The sequence below is a fragment of the Arvicanthis niloticus genome, chromosome 1 (genome assembly GCF_011762505.2).
Source record: "Arvicanthis niloticus isolate mArvNil1 chromosome 1, mArvNil1.pat.X, whole genome shotgun sequence".
Taxonomy (NCBI): domain Eukaryota; kingdom Metazoa; phylum Chordata; class Mammalia; order Rodentia; family Muridae; genus Arvicanthis; species Arvicanthis niloticus.
This window is the reverse complement of record NC_047658.1, coordinates 130,775,250-130,801,040: the sequence shown is the minus strand read 5'-3', so window position 1 is coordinate 130,801,040 and position 25,791 is coordinate 130,775,250. Positions and strand designations below refer to the sequence as shown.

The window sequence follows — 25,791 nt, the reverse complement described above, 5'->3', positions numbered from 1 at the left end:
TTTAATCTTTATCATTTATTATTTTTATTTGGACAACATATATACATATGTACAAAATACCTACGGTCAGAATCCTCTTTTATAATTTCATTTGATTTACAAAAAACGGGACAGCAAAATAACTTAGGTCACTAATACTGTACAAAAATAAAACTGATTAAACAGTTGTAAAGATCAGTATCTTACAGTGTTACAGACCATTCATCCGCTGTGAAGGAACATCTTAATCTACCCAGAGTGATGAGTACTGTGCTAAATCTATCTGCGAACTGACAAACTAATTGGTTTCTGTAATTGTAACTACCAAATATAATTCTCAAAAGAAGCGTGATGTGGAGCTTAAAGCCAGGGTGTCATTCCACAATGGTGAAGGGCTTTCTTCTTCCCTAACCAAGGAGAGGAGATATCTTAACTCTAGAACTAGTATATTTTCCATGAATGACATCTACTTACAGTATTAGATAAAACGGCTTCTTTCTCTTTTGAACACCTGCGATAGTCTTTCAAAAAATTCAGTTTGGTTAAAAAAGTAAACAAAAATTACTATCCTGCATTTGGATTTTTATAAGTTAAATCCATGGTCTTTTTAATATAAAAAGTAATTGTTTCATAGTTTTAGTGTTCAATGAACTCTAGTAGTCCTATTTGAACCATATCTCCATGTAGTAAATCTAATTAGAATGCTGGTTCCTGTTTTCTGACGTCGTAAAACAGGACTTATCACAAAGAATAAAAAGCCTTGAGTTTATACGTTACGTTACTATAACATCTAAGAGAATATCAAATGTGTGTCTGTCGACAACTTGAAAAGGCAAGTAGCAACTCTTCCGGGAAGTAAATTGTGCATCTTTTAAAACAAGTTGCTGCGTTTATATCCATTTAAGTGTTTGACAAAAGCCACATACAGATTTACTCCTGAAACAATAAAGATTGTCTTTCACTGACTTGGTTTTCCTTCATTTCTTTCTGTGAGGGAAAGCTGAGTTTATACAAGTTAGCAAGTTGCTAGGCAACCCCAAACTCCTCACTCACTAAAAGGCAGCGCTCAGAGTACCCTATGCACAGCCTTCCCATGAGCTTGGGAGAAACAGGCAGCCTAACCTATTTCATATGGAAGAACAGATGTCCTTAAAACTTATTTTGGACACAGAAATTAAAATTTGGTTTAAAATAAGCGTTTCAAAATCTGAAACAGAGGTAGAAAGTGTTCTTTATTTTTCCTGACATGTTTTCTCGTGAGAAAACACTTTCCTTTTTAGCTCACGGACTGCTCCCAGTCCCTAATGTTAAAAGCAGTTCTGAGAGAACTACTGATACAACTACGTTGGTTAAACAGAAAACACTGCGCTAGTGATGGCTGTCGTATTGGAAGTCGGAGTCAGCTGTGCCCTGTGCCCACTGCAGGAGCACCCACGGCGAGATGGGGGTGGGCATGCGCTGGGTGAAATGTGGAGCTCGCTGCAGGTGGGAACCCCGAGTTTACACACCATGTGCGGCACATGGGTAAACTAGAGTGCACCATAGCTCCCTGTTTTAAATATCAGATAAAATCATCAGAAAGTGGTATTTCTGAAGGAAAAAATGTAAACATTTCCCCATGATCACTGCTGACTCCCCTCAAATGAGGTTTTTGTTTTCATTTTTTTGTTTGTTTGTTTTTTTTTTTAAAACTATGAAAACTGAGTTTGTTTTTCTGGCCATGTAAAAGCCAAAATTAAGTTTTTCAGTAGATGGCAAAGGATGGATATAGTGGTTCAGGCCATTGTGTAGACACCTAGATACAAGTTAAGTAGTGGCAGGGCTACTGATGCAGACAGTTGGCGATGTGATGCCATTCACATGTTTCTTTGACCTATGTTCACCAGAAGGGACTGTTCTGCACAGTTGCCTCTGAAATCATTATGGCGTCTTCCTTCTCTGGATACTTACTACTTACAGGGGCAAACTTTTTTTTTTTTCTATTTCAGCTCCCTTTCTACTGATATAACTCTTGCACCTCATAGTGGGAATTTCATAGGGACACAAAAAGGAGACCCAAGAAACACCACCCCCCACCAAAAGGGGGCATATTTCCAGGCCTGGTGATGGCTATACACCCATTTATCAACTAACGCGACACAGAGCCAAACGCTCTCGCTGTCCTAGTCCCATGAGTGGAACACAATGGCGTTGTCTGAAAGCGTGGGGAAATTCAAACAAATTCATGAAGTTAAAATTGTTTGCTCATTTTTTTGTATCTTTAAAGCACTCCCCCCCCCTCCTCGCCCTCCTCAGCATGTGCTCCATACATTCTGCCTTCACATCTCTGCCGTGGGTTCTCAGGGAAATGTGTATACTGTAAAATAAGCAGATTATAACGTGGTGCCAAACAGAATGTCGGCTTCTACCCTCAAAGCATGTATTTGCCGTATTCACCCTCGGTATTAGAAAATAAAAGTGCAGTTTATGTTCAGATAGTACGATTCATACGAAGCAAGGTTTGAAAGTTCCGGACTTATCATGACCCCCTCGAAGGTCTGTCTTGATTAGTGTAAATTCGGACTCTGCTTATCCATTGACTATAAGTAACTTTTTTTGTTTTGTTTTGTTTTGAAGTCTTTAGATGACAGATCATGCTGGAGTAGTGTGCTCTTGCTTGCATAAAAGACAGCTGTGCTATGGAGGGTTGTTTTTTTTTTTTTTTTTTTAAATTTCAAAAGTTAAATGTGATTCAAGAGAGTGGTTCTGCTAAACAAACTGAAGCACACTGGTCGTTACATTAAAAGAGAAGAAAAAACAATTCTGAGAGTCAGCAAGCATCAAGAATCCAGAGTCACTGTGGGAGGCCAGGGGTCAACTCACCCAGTCAGACATATGTACACCAGTCTGAATCTTCAAACTCCTACCCCGAGTTTTGGCCTTGCCCCCTCCCCCCACCCCCCAAAACAAAGGAGAAAATACCAAAAGCATTTATTTGTCTGCCCTCCAACAGTCAGAGACGGTTCAGAGTTGCCTCTGCAAGGGGACCAAATGTTGACTTTGATCTTAGACTACCGTGTGCTTTTTGGAAACAGTGCAGGGAGAGTATCAGAATATTGACCAAAGAGCAGTGATCTCCTGTGGCCAGCGCGCCTCTGCTCTGGCAGATTTCCATGTGTCTGTCTGTTTCCTGGGAGCTCTGTCCTTCTGGGGACCATCTCTGCCTGGCTGCCATGAGGAGCACCTCACAAGGGGCTGGCAAGAGCCTTTTTTGATCTCTTGATCATGCTGGGGTGGAACTCGGTGTGACGCCGGGCATGCTTGGTGAGGTGATCACTCCTCATGAATCTCTTCTCACACAGCGGGCAGCGGAACTGCTTCTCGCCAGTGTGGGTCCGGTAGTGGCGGGTCAGCTCATCCGAGCGCGAGAACTTTTTAAGGCAATCTGGCCACGTGCAGGGAAAGGGCCGTTCACCTAAGAGAAGGAAAGCAAGACATAACACAGTTGAAAGGGTATGTCAAAAACATTCTGAAGACCACCTATGGGTGACAGTCCCTAGGACGCAAAGGATAAACTCTTTGTCATGAGTTTCTCATGTTATAGTTCTTCCCAGCTCCCCCAACTTTCAGCTAACGTCCTACTCTCCCCCCCCACCCCCCCCAGTACACACATCTCAGAATGTGGCTTTATAGTTGTCCTGCCTAACCATGAGGTCCATATCTGGATTCAGTTAATCATGGATGGAAAAATATTTGGAAAGGAAAAAGTGTCACATGTACTGATGCTTTTACTGTCACCTTCTTCGTGATGGCGTGTACAACATTTACACCATATTAGATACCGTAGGCAATAGAGATACATTCATCCTATGCAAATACTTGAATTTTTAAAAATCAAGATTATATGTGTGTGCACATGGGCATGTGTGTCTTGACACTCACATGGAGGTCAGAGGACAAGTTTGTGGAGCCAGGTCTCGTCTTCCGTTTTTTACAGGGGCTTTGGGATTGAACTCCGCTCACAAGACTTATAGGGCAAGGGCTATCTGCTCGGCCATCTCAGCAGCCTGCACATTCACGTTTTAGTTTAGAACTTTGCACCTGAGAATCCTGGAGTGGAAAGGGGCTTGGTCCCTAAATTCCCCACTATGGGAATGAAATGAGGTCACTGGGAGGTGGACCTTCATCCCATGACTGGTGTCCTTATAAGAGGGGAACAGGACAGGGACATGAGAGCACAGTGAGAAGCAGCTATCCTGAGAGAGACTTTAGTGAGTTCCCAGACTCCCAGAGGATGTCTGTGGTTCCTCCCGGCAGCCCTGGCATGCTAAGCAATGGGAAATTGCTGAGAATCCTCTAAACAAGCAGCTTGGTACTTTGTATCCAATGATCACTCAGAAGCCTTTTCCTCTTCCTCCTCCTCCTCCTCCTCCTCCTCCTCCTCCTCCTCCTCCTCCTCCTCCTCCTCCTCCTCCTCCTCCTCCTCCTCCTCCTCCTCCTCCTCCTCCTCCTCCTCCTCCTCCTTCTAATTTTATCCTATGCAATTGCTGGTTTCATGAGATCGTCAGATCAGGCCAAAGGCCAAGACCTTTGCTACATTTCCTGGCATTGCAGAGATGAAAGGAGAGGACTGAGAGGCCACCCTGGCTCCCAACAACAGGCATTTCCCTTAGCCCTCCCCAGGACTGTAGCCACTACCTGGGGAGGCAGCCTGGCAGGGCTTGAGGATAAGTTATGCAGACTCATCCATTGCTGTGAACTGTACCCTCCTGCAAAGCCATCTTCCAAGTCATAGCGTCTCAGGACCCAGCCATCTCAGCTTACTCTAGCCATCTCTTCCTCAGATTACATGACTCACAAACCTCCATGTTCCTTCCCTTAAGTGCAGGGAGAGAGCTAGGACTACCCATTCACTGTTCCACTGGCTTCTCAAGAGTCCAGACTGGCCTTCAAACCGTTGAGAAAATGGAGACTTGGAGGGTTAGGTTACTTGCTGGGGAACATACCATTAAAGAGCAGAGCCATGAGTTTACTGCCTAATGTCAAGCCCTGGGCTCCTAGCTGCTCAGCTGTTCTGCCTCTAGTGGGTCAGGAAGACTTGGCACTCTTCCCACATCTCTCCTGGGTCTGACTGCTTTCCTTGGTTGGAGTCACACCATACTGTGTGTCATACACTTAGAATGCAGCTAAGTCCCATCTGGAAGACATGCTCTTGTAAGATACCCCACCCCACCCCTGGCACACACACACCCCAAGATGCCAGCCAGGAGGATGGGACTATGTCATCACCCAAGAAGGACACTTACCAGCACAAAATCAGACTGTGCTGACATACAGACCTCAGTTGCTGTCATCACCTTGCTCTGGGAATCACCTGCCTGCCCTTCACTCTGTTCCAAGCACAGCCCAAAACAGCTGCTACACACACACACACACACACACACACACACACACACACACACACACACGACACGACACACAGGCTCCTGTTTCCACAGAACTCTGCAGACATGTCTTTGGTAGCTGTGAGGAGCGATCGATCCTTTTCTCGCTCCTGTCCCAGACTTGCTGGCAGCTGGAAAGACACTGCAGAGGCTGGGAACTGTCCAGCTCGATGCATCTGAGTCATCGCAGAGTCACTCTCTCCCCTCTTCACCTGCACCAATGAGATGCACAACTAATGGAGCCAGGCCAGGGAACTGTCCAGCACTGCAGGAATCTATACATGTGGTGTTTTCTATGCCCAGGTCTAACACTGTGCAGCCTACTTGGTCTTGAGGGAAATTATGCTGGGTGAAAGCAAGGCTACGTGCAAGCTTAGGACTAAATCCTCACAGCAAGAACAGCTGGAGCCAAGCACAGAAGGAGGGCAGAGAGCCAGGAGAGAGAGAGAGAGAGAGACACTGCACAGAGAGTTCCCGAGGGGGGAGGGGAGGAGCAAGAAGAAAGGCAGCCAGAAAGCCTGCACCGAACAATCCAACAAAGTCGGGGGCTAAAACATATTACTCCTGCTGAACAAGAAGCTGGCACCCACTTCAGCAGATCTTTGAGCATAAGCTGAATTTCAGATTGTAACGACTCTCTATGACTGAATTTCTTATGGCAAGGAAAATAATAGCCTATGTGACTTTTGTGTTACTTGTTATGCTACGCATTTAGTGGGTGTCCAGTATCAGTGGAGGATGGGCTCCAAGACCCCTGCCTACACAGGGATACCATAATCTAGAGACTTTCAAGTCCCTTGTATAAAATTGTATATTTTATATTTCCATATATCATAAGCACATTGAATATACTCTAACTGATCTCTAGGCTACTTAAATAGTTGTTATATTTCATTGTTTAGGGACTAATGGCAAGGAGAACAGTCAATACATGTTTAGCAGAAACACATTCTTCCTGAATTTTTTTTTTTTTTAAAATCTGTATTTGATTGAATCAACTGACCTCAAATCCACAGACAGGGCCAAGTGTGTAGGGGTGGGTATGTGTTTGTGCCTCTGTGTGTGTGTGTTTCCAGACCATTAATATTGACCAAAACCACCCCAGAAGTTAGGTCAGTGGAGCAGACTTCTAACTGTTATGGTTAGCCTGCAGCAGTCCTTTTTAACCCCAAAAAGACAACCTAAAGGAAAATATTTTTCTAAACAATGGTGTATTAAAAATGTAATACCAACAGAGACACAATAAAAATCAAGCTGGGCCCGGGATCCCAGCAGCCAGGAGATTGAGGCAGAATTTAGAGTTCATGGCAGCCTGGGCTACAGAGTGTTAATCCTATCTTCAAAAATATATATGTGTGAATACACACATATATTATATATAATATAATTCATAATTTATATAATGGGAAAATATGACAGAATCCATAAAATAGGCTGCAAGCAACAGAGACAGAAGCTCTTGCTTTTACCCTTGGAGCCTCTGTTCACTGCTCAGGAAAACGATGAGGCCTCAAGCAAAGCTTTGTTCTTCCAGAGCTTGCTAGTGAAGTGGTTTTCTTGGCAGTGTACCATACGGTTAGCTACTCACTGGTTATGAATCATCTAAGTTGGAAAGGGAGGGGTTAATCCCAATATCCCTATCTGGATCCAGGGAAAAATGGACCCCAAGGGCCATTCTGTTGGCCGAGATGCCAAGGAGAAAGGGACTTCCCTCATTTCGAAGATGGCTTCTATAATAAGTGTCCCAGTGAAGCGTGTCACAAAGGGCAAGTCAGCTGTGGGACACAGGAACATTCTTCATGCTTACACTGACATACAGAGAGAGAATTTTAAGGGTACTTAGGGTTCATTCTCACAGGACTCACTTCCGATCTAATTTATGGCCAGTCACTGGCTGTGATTGTTCCCATTGCTCCTAAAATCAGGTGTTGTCACTGGGGAGCTTCCTCATCCCTGTGTGTTTCAGAGAAAAGAGAAAGGCTAGCCCAGAGTCCAGAGCTAGCCCAGAGCCAGGAAGAGCCTATGTTGGATTCATTTAACTTGTACACCAGAGCTGACAGTCCGTCAGCCGTTAACAAAGCTGCTGTTGTAAACAGCGGGCTTGAGCCATATGGAGTACTTTGGAAAAGCATCAGGCAGAGCCTACAACCTACAGCCTACGAGCCAAATCTGGCCTGAGCCAAGACCAAATGGTTAAGAACAAGAGAAGAGCGCCTCATGGCAGAGAAAGTGGGATGAATTCAGGATTCATGGCTAACTCAATTCTAGGGTGTGGTGAAGTCCACAGTTCTGACAGCCATGCAAACTCAACGCCAGCCAGTGGTGGATATGCAGGCCTGACTTTGTGTGGGGATCTATTGTTTGCTTCCCTTCATCCCAGTGAGAATGGGCACAGGACCTATTATGAGATATATGATGATATGTGAATGGCAAACACAAGGTGTCATTGACAAAGTGACACAAGGCACACACCTAAGAAAGTGTAAAACAGAAGCCCAGTATGGTGGGCAAACCTGCAACCCTGACTCTGAGGATGCTGAGGCAGGAGGTTTGCCACGAGTGAGATAAGCCTATATTATCTAACAAGACCCTATCTCAAAAAACAAACAAACAAACAAACAAACAACAACAACAAAAAACCAGAGGAGTGGGAGACTGGAAAATCATGCTCAGGGCTGAAGGGGACAGAGATCTTCCTAAGAGAAGGGAAGAAGGTAGAGCAACTGTGAGCTGTTCTGTCACAGTTCCATTCTGAGGGGGAAACTAAGTCAGGTCCACTCTTTCAGCTCAGTGCTGAGGTCAAAGGGCAATGGCCAACCTTCTCCATGTCATTCATGGCAAGGCAAGCATCAGTCAGAGAATCTTTTAGCCCAGTCTGCAGTGTTAATGAGAGTTACTATTCCCATAGGGGAAAAGCAGGCTTGTGCTAGAGAGCAGTTTCTGGCCTTCTCAGGAAAACACACCCAGAGGCAACAACACAATAAACTCTGCCTTACTGGTGCAGAGCTGCTCACAGCCCAAGCTTCTGAATTCTCATTATTTACATTGCACTCCTGCCCAGGGCAGCACAGGCTAAGCACCTCTTTCTGACAGAGGCTTCAGAATATAAAATAAACTTGACCAAAGAAGCTACTGAATTTGGCATAGCATGAGTAACAGGCTCGCTCTGTGGAGACAACCAGGCCTCTGGAATGCTCCCTGTCCCACCATGGCATGAGACAGGCCCAGCTGTGCCATCCAACTACTGTCACAAGAGGTCTACATCTGAGAAGAAATTTCCCAGCTACTAGCAATTAGTCCTGATGGACCTGATCTCAAACGCCTCTCTGAGGCTTCTGTGTTGAAGGCTTGGTCCCCAGCTAATGGTGCTGTTGAGAGGGGGTAGGTCGGCTAGGAAAACGGAGCCTCATGGGGAAGTTAGGTTACCCACAGGACGTCCTAGGAGAGCATATTGGGACCCTGGGCCCTCTTTTCTCCCAGTTTCTCAGCTATTACATGATGAATAGCCATCTCTCCAGCCCCCTCCCATATAAATTCTGAAAGCAGAAGCCAGGGCTTTGTTATGATCTGATCAGGAACTCTCAGGACAGGCCTAAAAATGAAGACTCAGGACCTTCACAACGAAACCAGATGAATGAAAGAAAACACATAATGGAATAGTTCTCATCTCCTCGAAGGGTGAAGCCTGGGGGTGGAAGTACCACAGTTTGGCACAAACACATCCATGACATTCACACGTGCTGTAAGAATTTCTTTTTCTTAAACTTGACCAATTTCTGAAGTTCATTTGGAAGAATAAACATGCCTGGCTTGCCAGGAAAACTCTGCAGAGCAGTAATTGCAAGACGACTTATTAAAATGTATTATCAAAGCTATACTAATTAAGATTGTGAGGCACCGGCTCAGCAACAGAGCAGAACTGAAAACAAACCCAAGAAACCATTGGGATTGAGTACACGGTAAACCTAAGACTCTGAGAGATTTTGGACATGGTAAATGAAATATTTCAAACCGGTGACTACATATATTTCTTCATAATAACAGGAACATCAGGCAAAAAAATCTGCAATCCTGTCCTACACTTTTTACTTTTTAAGGATTTTTCTTCTTAGTTTTTGTCTTTAAGACAGGGTCTTTCTAGCTGTAATCTAGTCTGGCCTCAAGTTTACCATCCCCCTGCCTCAGATTCTACATGGCAATATGTATCTGTGCAACTTCATACACATTATAAAACTTTATGAAACTTAAGAACTTGAGCAATGAGTTCATGAAATTGCAGCATATGATAAAGATTAAAAAAATCTATAATACAATTAACAACACTTGCAAATCAAACAGCAGGGGGCTGGCAGTTGGCTCAGCCAGTAACATTGCTTGATATGCAAGACTGGCTACCCAAATTTGGTCTCCAGAACCTAGTAAAAAAAAAAAAAAAAAAAAGATGGACGCAGCAGTGCACATCTGTAGTCGCCATGTTCCCATAAAGATGGGAGTACAGACAAAAGAACCACTTACAGCTGGAGGACCAGCTTGCCCACAGTGTGCAGGGTGTGGAAACAACATAGGGGACTCTATCTGCAACGTATTCAAAGAAGAAAGCCAACTCCTAAGAGATGTCTTGTGTCCCACCCCCCCACACACTATACACACAATACTTATACATTTAATAAATTAGCAAGACGCTACACAAATGACTATAGGCAACTGAGGAAAGCTGAGAATGGGACAGATGGAATCCCCCAGGAAAGAGCACACCAATTTGTTTCCCAGGGCCAAATGGTCAGCCCTGAAAACATACATACAGATAACATTATACAGACTAAACAGGTTATATGTAGAAATATCATGTATTGCATATAAATGCACACACATATATGTATATACTATATATAATATAGTATAATATATATATATATATTATATACATATATATATATATACACACACACACACACAATTCGTGAAAGCAGAGGCTGTGAATTTAAAGGACAGTGGGAAGGATGCATGAGAGGGCTTGAAGGGAGGAAAGGGAAGGGAGAAATGTAATTACATCATGATATCAAAAATTTTTAAATTTAAAAAATATATAACAATATCCTGAGAGCTTAGCATGTGCAAGGTCCTGGCTTTGATAAGACACACACACACACACACACAAGCTAGTGCATATCCCTGTGTAATAGGTAGATAGTAAACTACTTGCTGTGTAAACATGAAGACCTGAGTTCTATCTCAGCACACATGCTTAAACAAAACAAAAAACCTGGGAATAGCAATTTGCACATAAAATCCAGCACTGGGAAGGAGTCGATAAGAGGCTCTGAAGCTCCTTAGCTAGCAGTCTAGCTGAGTTGGTGAGCTCCAGGTTCAGTGAGACATAGGCCAATCTCCAAGGCCAGCCTGGTCTACATAATGAGTTCCAGGACAGGTAGGGATGTATAAAGAGTCCCCATCTCAAAATAGGTAAATAGACAGACAGACAGACAGACAGACAGACAGGGACTGGGATGCATTGTATGAGACAAGAATAAATTTTAAAATGATATTAATGTTGAGAGTAACTAGGCATGGTGGTGAAGACCTATAAGCCCAATGCCCAGGACGCTGACATAGGAAGATAGCCATAAATTCAAAGCTTACTTGGACTACATAGTGAGACCCTGTCTCAAAACAAAACACCACACACACACACACACACACACACACACACACACACACACACACCCCTATAGTTCCAGTACTTGGGATACTGAGGCAAGAATACCACCGTTGAGTTTGAGGTCAATTTGAGCTACTTAGTGAGACACTATCACAAAAAGAAAAATGAAGGAAGGAAGGAAGGAAGGAAGGAAGTAGAGAGAGAGAGAGAGAGAAAGAAGGAAAGGGAGAGGGGGAGGAGGGAAGGAAAGAAAGGGAAGGAAGGAAGAAAGGAAGGAAGGAAGAAGAAAGAGGAAGAAGCCAGGGGTGTGACGAGGCTCACTTGGTAGAAGAACACCTGTCTGCTTGTTCAGCAAGCACAAACCCTAGGGCTTGACCTCCAGAACCACATAAACCAAATACACACTTGTACTCTCAGCATCTCGGAGACAGGGGCAGCAAGGTCAGAAATTCAAGCTCATCTTTAAAGGGCGACCTAGAGCGCTTGAGGTCAGCAGAGGCAGAAAAGGGGCAACCGTCTCCATTCTCCAGTGCTCTCCTGTCCAGATGCCGACGGAGATACACAGACGTGAGAGATAGTTATCTAATATTCAAAAGAGATGAGCCCAGTGACACATACCCACGCCCCTTAGCATTTTGTAAACTATAACAGGAGGCACAAATCTAAAGCCGTTCTGGTTTTCCCAGTAAATTCAAGGCCAGACTGAGTTAGGTGAAGGCACTGTTTCAAAAACTAATATGTTCTTATGTGAATATATAAACTTACTGAAAGTAATGGTGCATTTGAGCATCAGTGATTCCACAGATTATCAAGCATCCCAAGGCTGCTCTGGGTGGTACACGCCCATAAATCAGCATTTGTGTAGCTGAGACGGGAGGACAGTTTGAGGCCAGGCTAGGCTACATAGTAAAACTCTTGTTGATGTGCACCTTGGTCTTCACTTGGGTTCTCTAACAAAAGCTATGCACCTTAAGCTTACTCCCTCTGGATTCACTAGCACCTCCAAGACATTGGAGTGGACACGGCCCCTGGCCTTCAATAGCTCTGCTCAGTCATCTTTGTGAAAGTGCAGAAGCAACAGGCTCCAGTAAAGGCTGAAGAAGGGAGGGGGGCGGAGTTCTAAGTGCGGGAGAAGAGAAGGAAGGGGGTGCAATTGTGATGTAAAGTGAATAAAAATAAGTAAATTATTATTATTATGGAAAAAGATTTTTTTTAAATTATAAAATAAAAAAATTAAACCAAAAGAAAAAAAAAAGCCAGGTGGATTTAGGAATCTAAGGCCAGCTTGTAGAGTGAACTCTAGGACAGCCAGGGAGAACCATATGATGAGATGTCTTAAAACAAAACAAAAACCCACCCAAGACAAACAATGTGTTCTGTGGGAGCAGAGATGTGTACTTTCTATGGAGGAATTAGTGGGTACTCTAGGTGTTGAAGACAAGAAAGAAGAAGTTGCTGTTTCCGACTCAAACAACTCATTAGAAAGTGAAAAACCGTTCAGGATCTACATCTGTCTTCTCACCCCTTCTCCTTTTTAATGACCTAGAAACAGCCCTAACAAGAACAGACCAAAGGCACCCCTCCTCCTGAGTGGTGTGTTATGCCCTGCATTAGCAGGGCTGTCCAACTACTGCCATCCTTCCCAGGAAGAGGGTCAGTCCAAGAACACAACCTCAATCATAGTGCTTGATGTGGTGGGTCCCACAAAGACCTGCTCATGTCCCTGGCTGTCCACTGCCACCTTCCCTCCACCCATAGTGGATCTGCAGGGCAGAGCAAGCACCTCCATTCTCCAGTGTTCTCAAGTGCAAATCCAACATAGCACAATTTGTGAACATCCTAGACAGAATTCCACCTTCCTCTTCATAAATCGTTTCCGTCAACCCTGGACTCAAAAATCAAGACAGGATAAGCCTCCTGCTCACCAGAGGTACTGCCACATCCAAAGATGTTCTGAAGGAGTAAGGAGGATGCCTGGCAGCCTCTGAAGGAACAATCCTGCACCCCCACCCCCACCCCCAACCCCACCCCCACCCCCACCCCCCAGCCACTCATCCAAGTACCACCTGCTCCATCTCTCTCCTGTAGCCTTGGTGGTTTCAACATTTTTACATTTGCTGTGTTGCTTTGATGTGAGATGTTGCCTTCGGGTCCCTATGGGAAGAAAAGCAGCTTGTGCACCAGTGTAGGTTCTTAAAAGGAAACAGATCTGTCCCAGGGCATACTTCATGCCAGCCAGTTGGTATCTGTGGGATAAACCTGCCTGCTACTGCTTGCATGAACCCCACACTCAATAGATCTGTGAGAAACACATAGGCCCCCAGAAACTCCAAGGAAAGATAACAGACAAGGTTCTCGAGGCTTCAGGTACTCAGCACAGTAGCAGCTGAGCAGCTGAGTCTCGTGGCCTCATCTCAGAAATTCTAAAACCAATGCAGAGGCAAACTATAAACCTCATATGTGTATATTTTAACACAAGAAAGGGCTGCCTCTTGATACACTTCACTAGAAGGCATTGTTTAAGTTAGTCAGAGTTTTGGAGCTGGAAGCACCTATCATGGAGCTTTCTAACTGGTCAGGTTTCGGGAGCAGCAGCTAGCTTAAGGGGCAGATGATTTGCCCACAGACACTGCACAACAGTTTAAAGCTAACTTCAAATGCTTGCTTCAGTTGTGTCCACACAGAGATAAGAGACATGAGAAACTAGCCAAGGCTTGAACTGAAGAACCTTTCATGCTTGGGGGTGGGGGTGGGGTTGCACTCTGTCTTCCTGGCCTTTCTTTCCATATGCATTGCCTGGGGTGGGGGCAGGACACATTCATTTTTAAGGCGGTTAAGTGGCCACCCCCAAGCCCCCAACTTTCATTTCTAAGTGATGTTTCTTTGGGGGCTTTGCATTATTTCGATTTGTTTTTGTTTGTTTTTAATGTAGATAGAATACCAAGCCAGGAGCTGTAGCACACATCTGACATTCCAATACCTGACTGAGAGCCTGAGGTAGGAGGATAAAGTTCAAAGTCATCCTTGGTAGCCTAATAAATTTAAGACTAGCCTGGGCTACATGAAGCCCTGTCTCAATAAACAAAAGGCTATGCAGGCAACTTAAGCTTACTCTGTCTGGATTTGCTAGCACCTCCAAGACCGTGTTGTGCACATGGCCCCAACCTCTGCTTGGTCATCTTTGTGAAAAGCACAGAAGCAACAGGCCTCGGTACAGACTGTACTTGGAATTTTGATCTTTTCCTGGGCACGAAGCCAGCCACCATCACGGTCAAAGCCCTACAGTCCATAGTGGGCCGGGCTGCTGAGTTTTGTGGTTTACATGGGTCTTCTCTTCTCCCTCCATTATTTTCAACCTACGATGGGCTTATGAGATCTGAATGGGGTTTGCAGAACAGTAACCGAGTCTGTGCAGATGTTACAGGTCTCTAGGGAGCGCCAGAGCTCTTTATTTCCTTTGAAAGTCAGACCAGGAAGTGCTCAGGAAAGGCTGTCATCTCCCAGCCTTACCAGACCACAAGTGAAACTTGTGGAAGCCCAGGTTAGGAAGGTCCTACTGGAACGGCACCTGAGAAGCTAGACTGTTGTGGGCAAGTGGGACAAGCCTCTATGCAGACCGGGGTTTCCTCCTTTCAAAATGGGCTGTGAAAGGACTAAGTATCACCAGAGGAAAACAATGTCACAGTGCCCAGAACCTCACTCTTCAGCATCGGATGTGGCATTTAGTGGGTGTGTGGCAGCCAGTGGAGACCACCAAGCTTCAGGAAGGCTTTCTACTGGACGACCACCCTTCATGACGCCAGAGCAACCTGTGAGCTTGCTATTCCAGATATCACTCAGGGAAAGAAAGCAAGGGATCCCAAATTAGCGTGGCTGTTTGGAGCTTTACCTCAGAAAGATAATACAATTTAATGCGTTAACAAGCCATTACTATAATTCCAGCACTTGGGAGGCTGAGGCAGAAAGATCACCATGAGTCTGAGGCCAGTGTGGCTGCAGAATCCTATCTTTAAAAACTCACTGACCCTAAATAGAGAAGTGACTAAGAGCTCTTATACTGACAAGATAGAGCTTTCCTTCAACAGCAGAAATGGAGGGTGGGAGGGTACTGGGGTCTTATTAACTATGCCCACTCTTACCAACTAGCTAGGCTGTGACAGATGAGGACTAAAAGTGACAGACAGGCAATGCTATGCCATCATTTATCTCCAGCTTCCCCTCTGGGGACTTCCCATTGCTGGTACCAAGGTATGACTGTGGTAGCAGAGACTTACTTCCACTGAACCACTCATTCCTGCAACAAAATGAGTCAGAGATTCTCCTGGCTCAGTGTTCATCACCAGAAACTATGAAGGACAGGTCTGAGCTCTCCCAACATGAAGCGGCCCCCCTCTCATGCCCCACTACCAGATCTGAACAAGTGGCCCAGGCTGGCCTTGGATGCTCTCAGAATTCATTCCTCCTGCCTAGCCTTCCCCAAATGCTCAGATTAGAGGTGTGTACTTCATGCCCGGCTTTATTCTGCTATTGTCTTTGAAACTGTAATGATACAAAAACTACAATGGAATTACGGCAGCCCAGGAATTTAAGTCACTTTGATGTGTGTGTGTGTGTTGGGGGGGGGGGGGTGTGTTCTCTATTTTCCGTTTCATGGTGTTTCTGTTGAGTACTGTGCACACTGAAAAGATTTTGGAATCTCAGTAGAAACCACCATATAAATGGCTCGTCTTTACACAGACCTCTATTAAATAGCACCTGAAATAATAAATGCTCACATAAACGTGATTCATTTCATCTCTCAAAGCACTGAGTTAGATGATATGGAGTGAAGATGGTGTGAAAACCCTGCAGATCACATCCCCTGAAGATCACACCACTGCTGATAAAACTTGTCCCATGTGAAACGTCTGGTCTTGGTTCCCAGATCATCTCCTCAGGAGGGCCTGTGAGCGTGTGAGTGCTTGTAAAATATGTTGAAATCACCTGTTCTCTGCCGGGTCCTTTCTGTCCATTTGCTCACGGCCTATCTTTTCTGCTAAGTTCAGGAGAGCAGAGAAAATTAGATGCTGCTCTTTGGCACATCCTGCTTGCATGCGTAAGTGGACATCGCTGTTCGATTTGCCTTGTCTGGACTCGATCTCTTCTATTGGTAAGAAACAGTGCACCTAGTTTCCCCTTGCAACCAGTCCTTCCTCTGAGCCCACACCTTTAGACTTGAGAGTCTTGGATGTACTGGAACCCAGTCCTGCCACAGTGACTATTTTCATAAGGAACACAGACTTAATGGCTTTCAGCCTGGGTTGTTTGCTGGAATCATTAGGAATGGGAAGTAGTCTTTCTGTGGGGCTTTGCTGAATTGGCAGGAAGTGAGTCTGGTGTTGCTTGGCAGCCATTTTAGTACCATTCAGAGACAGCTTGCTCCTGAATGAAGCCAGAGCCAGCAAGAGGGTGGCAAAGCCATAGAGACAGGGGGCACTGAGTGTCTGCATTCATCAACTCCTGAACCTGGAGCTCTATTTTTAATCAATTTTTTTTTTTTTTTTAAGTTTTGCTAAGTAGCCTAGGATGCCCTCTAACACGTGACAATCGTCTCAAGCCTAAGCCTATAAGTGTTGGGATTATAGGTGTGAGACACAACGCCCAGCTCGGAGGCTGTTTTCTATTAAGCAAGTCCAAGTCTGGACTTTCTTGCTTGCAACCTATTTATGGATCCCAAACCCAGCCCCTGGCAGGTGTAGTGGCACAGGCCTGAGATCTCAGCAGTCTGGAAGCTGAGGCAGAAAGACAGCCTAGATGACAGAGTTTCAGGCTGGCATGAGCTCTACAGACAGACAATGTCTCAAAAAACAAAAGCAAACAGAGCAAATAGAAACAATAATGACAGATTGTTGTTTTTAAAAAAAAAAAAAAAAAAAAAAAAAACTGTTTGGAAGGAAATGGCTCCAGGTGACAGGGTTATTCTTGTTGACTTTCCTAACCAAGGCTCATGAAAACCATCTTCACCACATCAGAGCTGGGACACAAAGAAGTCAACTTAAGATGGTGGCTTAGGGCCAGACCCAAAAGAGCCATAAGAATAAATACAGAATCTCTTCTCACTGGGAAAAAGCCACTCAAGAGCCCACACATACAACTTAGACCTAGAAACAGTAGGAATATCCCAGCCTAATCTTAGACTAGGTTAACTACCTAGTCCGCTTTCTCCCATTAAAGAAGAAAAAGAGCACGTTTCTATCTCACGGGATTGATGTTTAAATGAAACACATGTAGGCCACTTAGCTCAGGTCCTGAGACATACTACATGTTCAATCTGATAGCCAGCATCTAACACAGCTTCACCTGTCACAGCTGCTCAGCATCATCTGATGATTCTGAGTCCACCTAGAATTTTAAACAAAAATTCTGACTCTTGAGGATGTCTGGGATGGAGATATATCTATATCTATATATCTATCTCTATATATCTCTATATCTCTATATCTATAATTTTTTAATTGTAGTAATACCCAGCATAAGGTTAGCATGCTTTTAAGTGACTCATCTGAATGTAGCCTCATAACTTCATGAATATATAATTATGGAACCCCATTTGACAGGTGAGAAACTTGAGGTTCAGGGAGATAAAAGCTTTGCCTGAGTCTTTTTGATGAAGAGTTAGGGACTCAGGGTTAGGTTAGGCCTGTGCAGGCCTGTGCAGAGTATGCTAAAGGCCCGTGCTCCCATCATGGTACCCCTGTCTCCTGGCTGAAGGTAAAGGCTCTTCCGGAAGCCCCTTACTTTGGATATAGCTCCTAAGAGGTCACCACTCTGATGAGCCAGGGCCTCTGCTTCACTAACTGCAATCTTAGCAGAGCTGACCCCTAGACAGGGCAGATGGTGAAGTTCCCCCACCTTTCTCCCATTTTTCTGAGCCACAATGATCTGTACAAGGCCTTTCATTTTAACCTGTCTAGCGTCTGGGCTGGAGAAATGGCTTAGTGGTTAGGAGCACTTACTGCTCTTCCAGAGGACCTTAGTTCCGTTCCCAGCATCCACAGCAAGTGGCTCGAAACAAGCTATGTAACTCCCTCTCCAAAGGATTGGACACACTGGCCTCTGCTGGCATGTGCACTAATGTGCACATACCTACAGGCAGACACACACCTTCACATTATTAAAAATAAAATGTCTATCATTCCCAGGTTAGTCACATCCCCATGCCTACCTACCCAGTGGCTCCAGCTCTCAGAGCTATTCATTCACTTCCATTACGAGGGAGGTTCCAAAACTTGTCTGAACATCACTCAAGACGCGACAATGCACTGTCTGAATTTCAAAACCCAGTCATTAATTTTGTATGGTATAAGCTTCCATGGTTTTATTCTCATCTATTTAAACAACTTCCTCACTGTTTTCAAAGGACTCAATCTGGTCAGTCAGGGACGAATTCCACTCTCCTGTTCAGAGTCGTGATCATTCTCAATCTCATTTTAAAAATAAATTCAGGGACCTGAGACATAGTGCTATACCATCCAGGTTCCACCCCCCCCACCCCCCCCCAATTCCAGAAAATACATTCACTCACTCAAAGACCCAGTAGCTCTGGCCTGGGATGATGAAGTGGGAACCTTTGGATTCCAGGTCCAGATTCTCAATTCTTACCACAGACTTCCAAAGTTCAGTGCTCCTGGGAAAAGTGGGTAGCTGAGACAAAAAGGGGCTTGAAGGCATACCTCACAAACACGTGTGTTTAGGAACAAGTGGAAATGAATGTCCAGAAATACTCAAGAAATTTAAAAAAAAAAAAAAAAAAAAAAAGTTCCTCCCTACGCTGGTGAGGGCTCCATTCTCTCAACATCACTGCCAGTCCCAGTCCCCCACTTACTTGAGGAGGCTACTTGAGGCCAAGACAAGACAAATAATAACTCATGGCCTTCCAGGGAAGGAAAGCAAAGACTCTCTCTCTCTGAGCTTCACCTGGAGCTGTGAAGTTGGCTGGGATCAAAGGAAAGAGGCTGGGCCACTCCACCAAGCCCCTTTACCTGATTAATTCCTCTAAGCAGCATTGCAGGCACAGATTTAAAACAACAATATAAATAAAACCTTGTTAATCACAGATTCAAAGCCTCGAGAGCTGGGGGGGGGGGGGGGGGGGCGCCGCTAGCTGAAAGCCACTGGCTTTTAACATTTTCTCCTGAAAACTACAGGCACTAGAAGATTCCAGAAGCTCAGAGTCACATGCTAGCGAAGGTTAGAGGGCTTTTGTATCCTGGCAATGTGCCTCCAAACCTCCCAAGTTCCTCCAAATGCTTCCGCAGAACAAGCCCATCACAGGGGGTGGGCACATGCTCTTTTATAGACAAAATGATGGATGAGATGACCTTTCAAGGTCACTCCCAACCTCCAAGGTCTATTCTTTTTAGACCAATAACTACCACCACCAAGTGCACTAGGCTTAGGCCTGTGACTAACTTCCAACAAAAAGTGGGGTGGACTGGGAGCCAGGATTACCCAAGACCACTGCTGGGAGGATCTCTCTTTCCCTTTTTAACATCTGTGGGTTCTTTTTTTTTTTTTTTCTTTTTTTTTCTTTTCTCTCTCTCTCTCTCCCTTTTGCGTGTGTTGCATAGAAACAGAAAGTGCCTTTGTACCAATTACTAGGCATTAATTTACGCTCCTCCGTGGGCGCTGGGCTTTCTGGAGAAACACTAAGGCAGGGTGGGAGGGTGATGTGGGGGAGGTTTCTAGCTGTAAGCTAGCTCCCCCAACCCTGAGAATAGATAAGGCAAGAAAGAGAGAAAATAAAAACCAGACTAAGAAACTCAACAAGCCTGGGTGTTGTTTTTCAATACCAACAATGCTAATGAAGGCATCCAGAAACCAAGCTGATGGGCTGGGAAGCTGGCTCCCAGCACAGCTACAGTCCTGTGGTTTTAGGGCCTGCTGAAAGAGCACGAAAAATCATCTGCCCTTTTTTTTCCTCTCAATGAACTTATTAGGGAAGATCATTGTCAGCCACTCTCCCAGTATGCCCTATGATGTTTCTCCCTGGGAAGTTCACTTAGAGAGTTTCCCACAGATGCTGCAGAATGACTGGTTTTTTGGGCTAAGCATCAACAACTGAGACAGGGATGGGGTCCAACAGTCCACTGTTGCCTCCCGTTATAGCACTGTGTCTGAATGGTAGCAATGGGATGCTACCATCCAGAGGGCTCTGCTTCCTCCGGTGCCTCCCTCCTCCAACCCTGGGCCCACCCACACTCCGCTGAGAGGGAAACCAGGGAAACAACAACCACGTGTTTTGTAATTGTACCCCACTTGAATCTCATGCTGTGAAGCAGGGATCCCTGCCAGCTTTTGAAGCTCCCAAGGCCACTCTGCTTTGTCAGTGCTAGGGCAGAGAGATGGGGCAACTAAGAGATGAAGGAGGGCTCCTTCACTCAACGGGTCCTTCTCTTCCAGACTAGGGACAAACAAGAGCCACCAGGGTGGGTCTCCATCTCGAAGGGAGATTTCTGCTGGGCCAAATAATGCAAAATGCTGGGCCAAATAATGCAAAGAAGTATACCTTGTCTGCAATTCACAAGCAAGTCCTTAAGAACCCAACAAACTCAGTGACCTATCTTCTCAGTGGGAAGCTGCATATGGCTCTGCACTCACCTCTCTATAATTCATTGATATTTCTCCACACAGGGCACTTGAAAATGGATCTAGACATTCCCACTGGAGAGGGCAGGTGGGTTAACATCTTCTCCAGGTGGGCAAAAATTGGTTCTTTGAAAGATGAAAACAGTCTTAGGTATGTATTAGAATGATCTGTAGCCTTCTAAAGGGGTACAATCCCTAAGTAGCTCAAGAAGTCCTGCTCTCAGGGTTTAGACACCATAGAGTATAAGGGTGGGCATTTGTAGAAAAACATCATCTCAAGTCTCTTTAGGGGACATAGAATGGGAAAATAGTGGAGAAATAGTTCCATAGGCAAGTCACCCCCCCACCCACACCCACACACTCAGTCCGGTTTAGCCGGAAACGCATCTTGGGGAAAGGATGCAAGTTTATGAAATCTTATCCCATTAACACTGTGGCAAAGAGTACGCCCCCCCCTTAAGGACCAGAACACAGGGTTGGTTTCCTTGTACTCATAAAAAGTGATCAAAAGGACCAGGTGACAACACTTCAGCCACTAAGGCCTCGAAGTCTAGGGTTTGGGGTCACAGCCAGAGCTGGCTCTAGCCCTGAAATCTAGGATCCCTGGGTTTTTGTTCGGGTGGCAAGAATTGAACCCAGGATCTTGGGCATGCCACTGAGCATCTGCAGCCCCTCTAAGTGGCTTCATATCTCACTTCTTCGTTTGAGACAGGGTCTCACTATATAACCCTGGCAGGCCTGTAGCAGCTTGCTATGTAGACTAGGCTGGCCTTGAACTCAGAGAGATTCATCTGAGTGCCAGTATTAAAGGCATGTGCTACCACATTGGCCAGATCACATTTCTAATAACACTAGAGTTTCCTTGGACAGTGACTCCAAAGCCACAGAGAATAGTGAAAGAAGCTGACTACCTTGGAAGGTAGCTCGTCAACCAAATTAGAAATGCCTGGAATGGATAGTCCTGGGGAGCGGGGGTGGGTGGGGATGGGGGTGGAGACAAAGATTCTATTCCAAAACTGAAGGATGCTAGGCCAGTCCCTTCTCCAAGACACTCTGAGAATCCAAAGAAAAAGTGTAAGTCTGGTGCACATGCCTGAAACCTTAGCATTTAGGGGCTGTGGGTGGGGGAAGCTTCTCACATTCAAGTTCAGCTTGGCTCTATAGCAAGGCACTGTCTCTAAAAACCAAAAATAAAAAAGAAACAAATGAGGTCCACCTGATAAAAAGTAGTTCAAACCAATTGTTGCTAGGCAAGGCTCCTGGCCCATTATTTGCCAGATCTTTCCAGAAAAGCTAGACATCTGGACTCATGCCAGAATCCTGATTTTTAGATGCTGGTAACTAATGAAATTTTTATAAACTCTGTGCTGTCCACAGCAAACAAATCTGCAAAGCAAATTCTGCAGCAGGACTCCGGTTTGCAAGCCCCAAATTACAAAGACGTGCTGTAGGGTCTCAGGAAAATAGAGAGGTAAAGCCGGAGCCTAGGTCAGCCACCTGCACTATGTCCTTCCTTGGGACATCATGGAAGGCACTTCATGAATTAAAGAAAAAAAATTGAAATGATTCAACTTCTAAAGCTGCCAGTTTATGGAAGCAGAGCTGTACAAGACTCTATAAGGAAGTGAGCAAACAGGAGGGCTTCTCGAGGGACTGTGTGGAACAGCGCTAAGCACGGGGGTGTGGCAGGGACTTAAGATTTTCACGGAATGCAGATGATCCAAGGCTGTCTCTAAGCACCTTCTAGATTTAAGAACCAGCAGAGAGAAAATCAGGAAGCTGCTTGCCCCACCCAACCATGATCTGAAGCTGTCTGAGAACGAAGTGCCCCAAAACTCAACTTGGCATGTACCTCCTCACCAAAACACTTTGGTCATTATCTGTACAGGCTGACGATTTTGTCCACACTAGCAGTTCTGAGTCCCACACCCCCATCCCCAACCCCCCCAAAACATAAATAAAGACCCCTGAAATCACCACACCACTAGAGCTAAAGGAATGACTGTAGCATTTTAAAATGGGAAAGAACATTTACTTCATTTCCTTTTCCACTGTGATCCGTGTGAAAGGTTCTCCTGAAACAGCTGAGCTGACGTGCCTTATGGAGAATTAAAGAGCAGCACGCATGCACGCACACATGAGCAGCCATTTCTATAAATGCCCGAGAAAAGCACTCAGCCGAAATGGCCCAGAATGCTGGGTATCTTCTGCTGAGCCCCAGAAGGCACTGCGGGCCTCCCCACCTGCACCATTCACTGGGCAGCCCTCCTGAAGGAGAAAATGCCTTTGCTCAAGGTGGCAGGGGGTGTCCATGTGAGCCACTGAATCCTGGGAACATGGCTGACATGGCCAGGCCCGCCCAACAGCTGTGGAGAGGAACACGCTGAGTTAATATACCACTGTTCACCCTCCCAGAGCCCTACTAAAGGTCACACCCCCCCACTGAGGGTACAGGCCTGTCTGACTGGTTTATAGATTCAAACTTACAAAGGTGCTGTTTCATATGGCAACCTAGACGTGGGTCCCAAACAGCAGCTAGTTTTTCATTATTACTAGGAAATTTAAGATTTATTCTGGTGCAGGCAGCCGCCTTCAAGAGAAGGATATAAGAAGGAGAGGTGGCTACATTGTCTTTTCAAAAGCAAACAAAACCGAAAATCCCAACGAGTATCATTTTGAAACCAAAGGTTCAGGACCTCTTCTACAAAATACCAAACATCACACCAAAACCCTCAACACCTTTGTACACAATGCCAACCACCTCTGGAACATGCTGTCTCAGGACACGGTAAGGCCCATTGCCTGATCATAATAACAATTTCAAACGACCTAGCTGACCACAACACTTCTCCATTTGTGAACGCTTTTCACCTTTTCCTATGCATGTTTAACTAGAACCACCAGAGCTGGCTGACCAGCGTCCTTCTAAGCCCCTAAAGCCCGTTCCATACAGCATATGGCTTTACAGCCACATTGGTGTGCTGCTTGGCCTCCAGCTAACAGAAACGCCCTCACATTCATCCCAGAGGCCTTGAACTCCAGCAAAGACCACACCTCTTTCCTTAGGCTTCAGGCATGAGACCAAATAAGTCACAAGGGAACAGATCAGCACTGAATCACGTTTCTTAGGAAAGCTAACTAGTCAAGAAGTTAATCCACCATCCATTCCTTCATCAGTCTCCCCTGCAGCCTGAAGCAGTTTTATTTTAAACCTCTCAGGGGACTCTTAGCCAAATTTAAAACCACCTTGGCAAGCCCTGAAAAGTAGCCCGCCATCCAGCTAAATGTGTCCTTAGTCATCCCTAAAAGGATTCTCGCAGAGTGCGGCTTCTCTCCCCACCGCCCCCCCATGCCGACCCCTCCGCCGCAACCACACCAGGGAAAGGAATAAAAGCTGCGCCATCTGACTACCCTGCGGGCACCGTCTCCCCAGGTGGGGCGGCCCCGCAACAGCGGGGTACGGAGTCGCGGGGGCGGGGCGGGTAAGGGAGGGGCGGGCCGGCTCCAGGCCGAGCCACGCAAGCCACTTGCTTAGCGCTGCAGTCGGGTGGGGGTGGGGGGTGGTCGGGTGGCTTCTAAAGGTTGGGGCCAAGTAAGGAGAGAGTGCAAGAGTTAAGCAGCATCTTCTCCAAAATGTTTGCAGCCTCTAGGCCGAGTGCGGTGTCCTGGGCGCCCAGAAACACCCGCCAGCCAAAGGTTAGCTAAGCCCGGAGTAGGGGAAGAGGCGACGCCGCTAACCTGTATGCACTCTGTAATGGGCTTTAAGATGGGAGGATTTTCCATAGACTTTCCCACAGCCACTGTAGGGGCACTTGTGCCTCTTTTCGGAGGCGTGTTTCCCCTTCGAAGCCACTCCAGAGTGGAGGAGGGAGAGCGGGCTGGGCGCGCTGCCAGAATCCTGTCTCTCCTCCGGGCTGTGGGAAGGACTCGACCCAGATTCGGTGGTCACGTCGCTGTCGGATCCTATATCCTCATCGGGACTCTCCAGACTGTCGCTGCACACCGAGGGGGTCTGGATGGGTCGGTATTTGTTCAGGTCCAACAGGCTCTTGGCGATGGTGACCAGTGTGCAATAATCCTTCCAGGTGTCCCCCGGGTCACCGTGTTCCTTGGTCACCTCGCGCTCAGGTAGTCGCAGCCGCTCGGCGTCCGGAGCGCCCCCGTGCTCCGGCACGGCGGCGCGGTTGGAAATGGAAACCAGACACTGGGCAGCCACGAAGTCCATGTAGGCGGCCGCGGACATGGTGCGGGCGACGGCAGCCCGGGCGGTGCGGCCAAACTTGACGGTGGTTGCGGAGCTTCGGCTAGCCCTGCCCTGGCCTCGGACGACGAGCGCGGTGCGGCGCGGCCGAGGGGGCGGGGGCGCGGGAGCTTGCGACTCGCGGGAGCGCCGAGGCGACCTCAGCCCCTCATCTTTACGTAACCGGCAGCGCCTCCGCACGCAGCAGCCGCGGCCGGCTCCGCCGCTGTCGCCGCCGCCCTGCCCGGCGCCCCGCGCGATCCCACGATGGGCGCGCCCTCCTCCTGAGCCGGTTCCTTGGAGAGATGCCACACGTGGCGGTCGCAAGTTTATTCGACTGCAAACGTGTCCGAGTCACGGGGAAAGCCAACTGCGAGCCAGGCGCACGCCCTCGACCGCCTCTCCGCCGAGCTGACGCCCCGGGGCATCAGCCGAGTACGCGGACGAGGGGGGCCGGGGCTGAGTGGGGCGCCGCGCCTACAAGACACTTCTTCCCGCGTCCGCCGACGGCCGCCGAGCCCCTGGTCCTGCCGCGCCGCGCCGCTCCGGCATTCTCCAGCTCAGTAACAATTTCGCAGAATCCCATCACGTCACAATCCAGGCCCCCTCCAATTGGCCAGTGGGGAGGGTGATTCAACTCTGTTTACTTTCTCCCCCTGCCAGTCAGAAGGGCCCTTCGGTGGAGAGGTGCGTCTAGAACTACGGCGCGCGGCCAATCCGACCGTTCCGTTCCGCCGCCGCGTGCTGCCCCTCCAGCCCCGAACGCTGACATTTAAAAGGGAAACTGCTCGGAGCCCGGCAACCAGCGGCTGCGCATCCCCGCAGATGCCGCCCAGACCGCGCGCGCGCCCACGCCTCCCGGC

At 46.7% G+C, this 25,791-nt stretch overlaps 1 protein-coding gene across 1 annotated transcript; it reads right to left on the bottom strand.

Annotated features, from left to right (window-relative positions):
• Klf9 (KLF transcription factor 9) lies at positions 1-25,791 on the bottom strand. The gene is made up of 2 exons (XM_034500143.2): positions 24,427-25,791; positions 1-3,433 (listed from the first exon to the last, which is right to left on the bottom strand). Exons 1-2 carry the CDS (start codon positions 24,929-24,931, stop codon positions 3,204-3,206), a joined length of 735 nt encoding a protein of 244 aa, XP_034356034.1. The 5' UTR covers positions 24,932-25,791; the 3' UTR covers positions 1-3,203.

What these genes read in the sequence shown, in the direction of transcription:
- Klf9 (XM_034500143.2), bottom strand. Translation starts at nt 24,931, where the DNA reads ATGTCCGCGGCCGCCTACATGGACTTCGTGGCTGCCCAGTGTCTGGTT. An exon ending in CCATTACAGAGTGCATACAG is followed by an intron (nt 3,434 to 24,426) that starts GTTAGCGGCGTC and finishes TCCTTCTCTTAG; the next exon opens with GTGAACGGCCCTTTCCCTGC.